The sequence below is a fragment of the Notothenia rossii genome (assembly GCF_949606895.1).
Source record: "Notothenia rossii genome assembly, chromosome: 11".
In the NCBI taxonomy this organism is placed as follows: Eukaryota; Metazoa; Chordata; class Actinopteri; order Perciformes; family Nototheniidae; genus Notothenia; species Notothenia rossii.
The window spans coordinates 59817636-59827183 of NC_136910.1; the positions used below are offsets into that span (position 1 = coordinate 59817636).

The 9548-nt window shown below is 39.6% G+C and overlaps 1 protein-coding gene across 7 annotated transcripts; it reads right to left on the minus strand.

Annotated features, from left to right (window-relative positions):
* Positions 1–2392: 2392 nt before the first annotated feature.
* Positions 2393–9329, minus strand: fsd1l (fibronectin type III and SPRY domain containing 1-like). 7 transcript variants are annotated; one of them, XM_079657532.1, is made up of 12 exons: positions 9054–9305; positions 6834–6925; positions 6610–6741; positions 6394–6495; positions 6289–6311; positions 5957–6138; positions 5402–5716; positions 5173–5302; positions 4363–4448; positions 3930–4184; positions 3712–3800; positions 2393–3444 (listed from the first exon to the last, which is right to left on the minus strand). In XM_079657532.1, exons 1-12 carry the CDS (start codon positions 9106–9108, stop codon positions 3343–3345), a joined length of 1563 nt encoding a protein of 520 aa, XP_079513658.1. In that variant the 5' UTR covers positions 9109–9305; the 3' UTR covers positions 2393–3342. The 7 variants fall into 7 exon arrangements, with proteins under 7 accessions (XP_079513658.1, XP_079513660.1, XP_079513659.1 ...); XM_079657534.1 differs by having other exon boundaries at positions 5957–6078; positions 9054–9303; XM_079657533.1 differs by having other exon boundaries at positions 6834–6929; positions 9054–9303.
* Between the last annotated feature and the right edge of the window lie 219 nt (positions 9330–9548).

Genomic DNA, 9548 nt, shown 5'->3' on the forward strand with positions numbered 1-9548 from the left:
AGAAACAAAGATAGGTGAGAGGTCTCACTCTGAGAGGAATCACAGACTTTATATATGTAGTCAACAGAGAAACAAAGATAGGTGAGAGGTCTCACTCTGAGAGGAATCACAGACTTTATATATGTAGTCAACAGAGAAACAAAGATAGGTGAGAGGTCTCACTCTGAGAGGAATCACAGACTTTATATATGTAGTCAACAGAGAAACAAAGATAGTTGAGAGGTCTCACTCTGAGAGAAATCACAGACTTTATATATGCAGTTAACAAAAATATAAACGCAACACTTTTGTTTTTGCTCCTATTTTTCATGAGATGAACTCAAAGATCTAAAACATTTTCTAAATACACAAAATAACCATTTCTCTCAAATATTGTTCATAAATCTGAAAAAATGTGTGATAGTGAGCACTTCTCCTTTGCCGAGATAATCCATCCCACCTCACAGGTGTGGCATATCAAGATGCTGATTAGACAGCATGATTATTGCACAGGTGTGCCTTAGGCTGGCCACAATAAAAGCCCACTCTGAAACGTGCAGTTTTGCTTTATTGGGGGGGTCTGGGGGGGTCCGAAAACCAGTCAGTATCTGGTGTGAGCGTTAGGATTAGGGTTAGGATAATGTTGTGAATCGAGTGGCCTGTGTTCGTCGTCCATAACATACGCCTGCCCATACCATAACCCCACCACCACCATGGGCCAGGTTAGGGGGTTAACCCTAACCCTGTCGTCCAATAGGAGCACTTCTCCATAAAAATCTTCCCGGTTGCCACGGAAACACGCCATCCTGACTAAGCACGAAAGATAGTCGGATAACTTGAACGAGAAATCAACCAATTAGGTGCTGAGTTACAGAACCAAACACTCCAGACATTAAATGTTTACATGTCTGTTGGTGTACCCCCCCCCCCCCCCCCCCCCTCATAAATAAAGGTTATTTATATTGAACCTTTAAAGACGGACGTTATTGTTATTAAAGTTTACCCTCACCTCTTCTCCTGCTCTGACGCTGCTCTGTTGACCTGTTGCCATGGAGACAACCCTCTGGCCCCGCCCCCTCCTCTCTGTCTCACTGTTTCGTTTTTTTTATTATTTATGTGTAAATTCAAACGGTTTCATTTTCTTGTCAGATTATGTGAAATATTTGTGTATTATTTTTAACTTACTCAAAAAAAACAAGAAACAGAAAATGATGATTATTTTAATTTAAAATGTTAAAGATAAGAGATAACTTTCCCTCTACGCAGGCCCCGCCCCCTTCTGGGTGAAAACACCATGGAAGTTTAATAGTGACAAAATGGCCACGCCCCCTTCTTTGTGAAAACACTCGCTGTCATAAAATGGGGGAAAATACAGATTCTGTAGTTTTCATCCATTTCATCAAAACATTAATTAAACCTCCCTTTTTATCCACAAGGAGCTCATGATGACGTCACACAGGATCAATAGCTCATTATGACGTCACAGGATCAATAGCTCATGATGACATCACAGGATCAATAGCTCATGATGACGTCACACAGGATCAATAGCTCATTATGACATCACAGGATCAATAGTTCATTATGACGTCACAGGATCAATAGCTGATGATGACGTCACAGGATCAATAGCTGATGATGACGTCACAGGATCAATAGCTCATGATAATATCACACAGGATCAATAGCTCATTATGACATCACAGGATCAATAGCTCATGATGACATCACAGGATCAATAGCTCATGATGACATCACAGGATCAATAGCTCATGATGACTTCACAGGATCAATAGCTCATGATGAAATCACACAGGATCAATAGCTCATGATAATATCACACAGGATCAATAGCTCATGATGACATCACAGGATCAATAGCTCATGATGACTTCACAGGATCAATAGCTCATGATGACATCACACAGGATCAATACCTCATGATGACATCACACAGGATCAATAGCTCATGATGACTTCACAGGATCAATAGCTCATGATGACATCACACAGGATCAATAGCTCATGATGACATCACAGGATCAATAGCTCATGATGACATCACACAGGATCAATAGCTCATGATGACATCACAGGATCAATAGCTCATGATGACATCACAGGATCAATATTGCAATTGATTGGAGACCACTGATCGGCCTCTTCGTGGTTTGATTGGAAACATGTTTCAAATCAAAAGCCTTGATTTGGTATTTAATCAATAACCTTGATTTGGTATTTAATCAATAACCTAACCCTTTAAATTAAATGTAATCTATTTTAAACTTATATCAACAAAACTCTTCCTGCGGTTTTTCACATTAAAAGCCTTAATATAAAAAGAAGACAGCAAGACTTTTACTTTGAAAGGTCAGGAAGTGATTTAAACCTCTGACACAAATTATTCACCATATTTACAACTTCAATACATTTATTTATTTCACAGTTTATCAAAATATCTGTGGATATAAAACATTCACACGCATGATGTCATCAGTGATCAATAATCAATAAATAAACTTTTAATTCTGTTTTCAGTCAAACTTATCTGTGATTTTAACTTTTAATAAATCCTGATTCTCAAAATCAAGTAAGAAACAGAAAAATTAAATATATTTTCCTTCAAAACAAAAGTCATTCAGTCAAAGTGCCAGGAAGTCAGAAGGAACACTAATCCAGTCTTTCACAATAAAAGCCTTTCACATTATTAAACATTGAGGATTTGATATGTTTCAAAATAAAGTATATCTTGGTAGAGATTTCAAAAGAAGAGCCAGGCGAGATACAAGACATGAACTCTAACGAGGTCTTTCACAATAAAAGTCTTTCAAAACAATTAAACACATAATTTCTTCATGAATTTCAAAATAATGTATGCTTTGTTACAGCCTTCAAAATAAAAGCCAGAAGGAATGCACAATAGTAAGGGATGACGTATTTCAGAATAAAAGTCTTTTTCTGGTTTCTCATGAAAGTCTTTTCAAAATAAAAGCTATAGCTAAAAAGACAATAATAGTAGATTTTCAAAATAAAAGCCCGAGGGAAAAGGCCTTGTTTTTTGTTGATTCTTCAAAATAAGAGCTGAGCTATGACATAAAGTTATAATCCCTTCAAAATAAAGCTTCAGGTCCAGAATTTCCTCATCGAACAGGAAATACAAATATATTAATTGTATTAAATAATTTAATTTAAATATGTATTCTTAATTTTTTCTTAAGTTTATATTTGACGAAGACAACAACACGTACATCTGTAATAATAAAATGTACTGTAATAAATTAAACTCATAATTACAAATGTATAAAATAATAAATTAATGATAATTAACAGCAGGGAAATGGAAGCAGCTGATTGGACGAGGATCTAAGGCGACAGGTTGCTCAGGCTCTGATTGGTCGAGAGGAAATTACCCATGAAGCTCGGCACCTGCAGGCCCGTCGTCAAGGCGATGCCGCCGCACCAAACCTGCAACGATTTAATACAGGAAGTGTTCATATTGTTTAAATTAAGACCTTCAAAATAAAAGTCTGGCATTCAACAAAACAGTAGCGCTTTTTCAAAATAAAAGCTCTAAAACTTCAAATTATGAATTTTAAAATAAATGAAATTGTAAAAATGCTTAATAATTGTTTCAAAAAATGTCAATAAAATAATAAATAATTATAAAATATTAAAATAATATTAAGATATTAAAATAATGATAAGATATTAAACAGGTGTCTGAGTACTGACTGTGAAGGCGGGGACGAGCGGCTGGTTGAACTTTGTTTTGAAGGAGTGAAGAAGACGAAGACGATCGACGTCAATGAAGATTAAATCTCCTGAAACAGAGAGACGTCAACGACTGAACACAAAACTGAAAATATCAAAATCATAAATATAAATCGTATAATAAAAGTAGACGGAGAGTCGTTCGTATAAACACAAAATAAAAGGAGCAGAATATCTACCGTTGTCGTAGTCGCAGTAGATTCCGATTCGCTGAGGCAGCGGCCAATCGAGCGCCTTCGCCCGGTTGTTGTGCTTGGCAGCGAGCGAGCTCTGCAGCCATTGGCTGGCGTGGAGACACCAGGAACCGGAGCTTTTACCTAATTGGTCGAAACGTCCCAGGCTGGAGCGATAGGCCACGCCCACACTGAAGGACTTCCAGTCGGCGAGAGGGCGGAGCTCCCAGTAGAGACCGCCGCCCACCAACTCCTGATCGCCTAGGAGACGGGAGGATGTTTTATTAAACCTTCAAAATAAAAGTCCACTAAACACGGCGGGTTTTCTTTTTTATAAATATCAAAATAAAAGCTGGTGAAAATGTTTTTTATTTTATTCTTTATATTTTAAAACCCATATTGTAAAGCATTAGCATTAGCATTGGTTAGAATTCTTCACCCAGCACGGTGTACGACTCTCCGGCGAATCGGTCGCGTGCGCCTCGACTTCCTGCCGTCTTATTGGGCGAGGGCGTGGCGCTCCGGCTGCCGACCAATAAGAACACATCATTCAGTAAAAAATATAAAGAAATATTTAAAACCCTTTAAACTCGTAGAGAGTGAAAGTGAGAAACCAGGAAGTGAAACAGCCAATGAGACGAGCCGAAGCGATGATGAGAAAACGTGAAAAAACTCAAAATATTAATTTAATTGATTTATAATTCTGTAAACAACAAAATACACAATATCTAAATAAACAGAAACAAACAAAGAATTAAAATGTTAGTGTTTTAATTTAAGCGACTTTGAGCTTCAGGAAAATTCCATGTATTATTTTTATAATAAATCTAATTAAGCTGGTTATTAAAATGTAATATGTCATAAACACATATATATATGCACTCTGTTATGAGTTTATTGAATAGGTTTCTGTTATATTAAATCAACACGTGAACAAAAAGAGCCACAAACAGATCTGAATATTAAATCAGGGTAAGATGATGTCAGCGGTTGCAGTGATGTGATTGGCTGAGTGGAGCAGTGATGTGATTGGCTGAGTGGGGCAGGAAATGGCGGATGGAGAACGTGATTGGTCAGCGAAGTCGTTTCTACCTGAGCGAGCGATGGCGACGCGGTACGGAAACTGAAGAGGGACAAAAAGGTCAGCAGCAGAAAGCAAACCCTAAATTAATGACAGTTTAGATCGGGTTCGAACCACCTGGGAGGAAAAGGCAGGAAGGACTACAACTCCCATGATGCTCAGCGGTACCTGCTCTTGTTCTCTTTGCCTCTCAGCCGGGCGTCGTGACCTTTGACCCCCTGCGGCTCCCAGGTCACCGTGTCGCTCTGAACCCTCAGCTCAGCGTGAGCCGACAAGCCGTCAAACACAAAGGCGAACGCTGCAGGAAAGTACATTTAAAATAATTAAGTAATAATAATAAAAAGTTATGCAGAAAATAAATGAAATTAAGCTACGATAAATATTTATATAAAACCACCTGCGGTCGGCACGGCAACCAGCTCGGAGAAGTCGCCGGCGGCCGCTTTATTCCTCGCTCGAACGCGAACCACCACGAAGCGGGAGTCGAACTTCAGACCTGAGATGGTCGCCTGAGTCTCCTCGATGTCGGTCATTTTTTCCCAGCATGCATCTCCGGCGGCCCTCAGCGAATCCTCTCTGTTCGACTTCCTGTATTCCAGATCATAGCGTTCGATTCGTCCGTCGTCAGCGTCGCCGGCCGGTCGCCAGGCAACCGTGATGCTGTTGTCCCTGGCAACGCAGGAGGGGGCGTCGATCTCCGGAGCTTTGGGGACTGAGAGGTAGATTTTCAAAATAAAATACTGATATTCATCCGGATGACACCGAGCAGGAGACGGTGCACTTTAGACATTCATAAAGATTTGGCCGACAAACACAAACATTCAAATAAATAATACATTGACTGAAAAAAAAGAATCTGACTGATATTAATCTGATATGGATCTGATATTGATCTGGTATTGATCTGATATTGATTCTGATATGGATCTGATATTGATCTGATATTGATCACCTGGCAGGAAGTGCAGCCTCTGAAGCCCCGCCCTCTCGGCGCTGAAGTCGACGGTGAACTGCGACATCGTCTCCGACGCCGCCGGACGGGTCGCCAGGCGGAACCCCGGGGCCATGGTTACCCTGGCAACGGGGGTTAAATGCTGAGCTTTCATTGGTTTAAGACGTGTTAGTGTTTTTTTACTAATTTAATTAAAAGGTAAAAATAAAAAAATAAAAAGAAAGTGTTAATTAAAAATAAAACAGAAACAAAGAAAGAGCAAAATAAATAAAATGTTAAAACATGTCAAAATCAAAGCGTTTGATAACGTATCAAAGGACGGGTTAACGAACCTCTCTTTGATCTGTTTCGCCGCCTGGACAGAAAACACAAACAACTTTATTATTTTATCTTTGTTTTTAATTGATTTTATTATTTTTAATGTCCTCCCATCCTACCTTGAGGAACTCTTCTTCGTTGGTGATCGTCAGCGTTTGGTTAGCGAACTCGAGCAGCTCTTCGCCCGAACGCAGGGCGAACTTCCCCTCCGACATCTGCTTCTGAAACACGTTTAATATAATACATTTATTGAAATAGTTATTCAGCCAAAGTATTTAAAACGGAGTTACAATTCATACGAATGAATAATTCCTGATTATAATAAGCGTCTCCACCTGAAGCTCCGCCTCCTTCCTCCGCTTCTCCTCTTTGATGACGTCACAGAGCCCCGCCCCTTTCTCCTCCAGAGCGGAGCTTAGCTGTTCGAGCTCCGCCTCCAGCTCTGACATCACCTTACATGACTCCTCCTGATTGGACAGAACACGTTTTTAACTTTAATTCAAAGTGATACAACATAAGCCCCTCCCACTTTCTCCCCCTGAGCCAATCAGCTGCTGACCTGCAGGCCCGTCAGCGTGTTGTCGACGGTCTCCAGGAAGGTTTGCAGCTCTTCATTCTTATTGGCTAGCGTGCTGATGATGCGGCTCAGAGCTTCCTGTTCAACACACTCAGTATTATAAAGTGGAACAAACTCAGATTCATACTTATCTGTTAGCAGCATTTAAATATATAATAAGATGAAGCTATACACAAGTTATTGAGCCGTTTCCGCTCTACATCCTGAACTCCTCCCTTCGATGCAATGCACTTCCGTTTTGGCGGACTGGGTTTGTTTTGCTAGCTAGCTCCGTTGTGCCGACAAAGCACTGATATCGCAGAGACAAAGAGGATATAACAATTACAACATGAAGAAAAGTGGTTCGGGAACTACGTGTGCGGTAGTTGGTTGCAATCACTCGAGAAAGCACCTGAACGAGTGGTTAGATAGAGAGTGCTACGACCACAAACCAGCACCCAGCCATGTTGTTCATTAAATACAGATAAACACAACAAATACTGCATGCATTGTATTTTTTAATATTATATATGAATATTTTCATAGTGATGTAATTGTGTGGGCTGCTTTTATATTTTAATTTGTAATACCTGTTAGGATTAAACATGTGATCTTTCTTGTTGAAGCCATTTCTTTAGTTTCCTCTCAACAATTAATTAATTCAGTGTTATTTATGTACAGTATGAGCTTAATATGAATGATGAACTGTGTTAAAAGAAATTGTAGCACTCTAAGGAACATATGAAATGCAATAATGCAATAACAGTGCAATAATGAAATTAAATTACATCAAACTTTATTTTCATTCAAACAGTACAGGCACATATGATATATTGCACAGCATAAAGAGATCATGTAAATTGTGCATTATGTAAACAACAGACAACTGTTGGCTCCTGTGGGCATGACCTAAATAAGGCAGTTTATTTTGGTTTTATGCTGGGCCACGTCGTCATGTTATCCTCCCAGTTTTGCACTGAATTCGGGTGGGGGAGAGTAACGCCATCTCCAGTCAAAGAAGTAGAATCGTGTTCCCAAGCTAGCATCACTGTTAGCATCGAAATCGCTGTGTTTACACCAGTGCCCGTCTGACTGTTTACATCGGTTTACACCGACAGACGCTGTGCAAAAGACTTCCGGCGGAAATGAAGTGCATTTGTGTAGTGTCATGGCGCTACCCGTGTTTTGGCGCGTAAACTTGTCTATATATACACTTTAGGAATATTAAAAATTACATAAACTGTTTTTATAACAATTCAAATGTTATTTAATTATATTATTATGTTGTCATAGATGCTTCATAGAATACAAACACTTAGACAAAGACGTAAAAAATCGAACTTGTCTTTTTGTTGGCAGCTGTGTGTGTGTGTGTGTGTGTGTGTGTGTGTGTGTGTGTGTGTGTGTGTGTGTGTGTGTGTGTGTGTCACAGGTTGAGTGACTGACAGAGGTCGAGTTACCTGTAGAGTAGCACACCTGATATTAAAACACACCAACAGCACCACAGCTATCCAGACAGAGCTAGCTGTAGCTGATCTTAATCTGAGATCTCATTCAGAGTGAATCAGAGGCACAGAGAAGCTAACAGCTAACAGTCTGTACAGAGAGAGATCTTCGTTCATTCCTCTGAGAAGCTGCTCAGTGGCGCATGAAGCTAAAAGACACCCGGATGTGGGTCGACTGAGCATGCGCAGTGGAGTTTCCCCACACAAAATACTCGATACTCCTCTATATACAATTATTTCTTTCTGAGATGTATATATTGTTTTTAAATGTATAAATGTGTTTATGTATTTTATTTAGACAAGATGGACCATTGTTGATACCCAGAGGGAGATTCAGCAGCGACAGAAAACAGGCTTCATAATGTTGATACCATTAAAAATATAATTATATAAGTAACTTTTAAAACAACCCATCACAATAAAGTATATATATATATATATATATATATCTTTCAATGTAAGTCAAAAGTAAGTCTATTTGGGCCATCATGACGTCACGCTACTTGCAGTACCACCATTGGCCACAGCAGCTTCAGCCTCCTGCGGTTTAGGAGCTAACGGCTAACAGCTAATCCTCTGCTCTCTAACCCGCTGAACCCGGAGCAGCTTCACCTGATCAGACGATCGATTAGTTCACTCACTGACCTTTAACCCTGCTGTCATTAAGTCATTAACAAATGAACACCTGAACACAGTTACATATCATCCTCCTTCTCACCTTCTGAGAGTCCATCACCTGAGAGGACGCTTTCACAGAGTGACGTCACACACATCACAGCTTCCGGTGAGGAGTTTCAAAATAAGGGTCTGAAGCTGTCAAAAATTCATTTAAATGCTGTCTAAATATATATACCTATATCATGTGTAATTCATGCAAATAATAACTCGTTATGTCAGTATGTAGTGTCTCTACTTTAAAGAGTACTCTCCTGCTGATGTTCAGGTGTATATCAGTATGTCGCGTCTCTACTTTAAAGAGTCCTCTCCTGCTGATGTTCAGGTGTATATCAGTATGTCGCGTCTCTACTTTAAAGAGTCCTCTCCTGCTGATGTTCAGGTGTATGTCAGTATGTAGTGTCTCTACTTTAAAGAGTCCTCTCCTGCTGATGTTCAGGTGTATATCAGTATGTCGGGTCTCTACTTTAAAGAGTCCTCTCCTGCTGATGTTCAGGTGTATATCAGTATGTCGGGTCTCTACTTTAAAGAGTCCTCT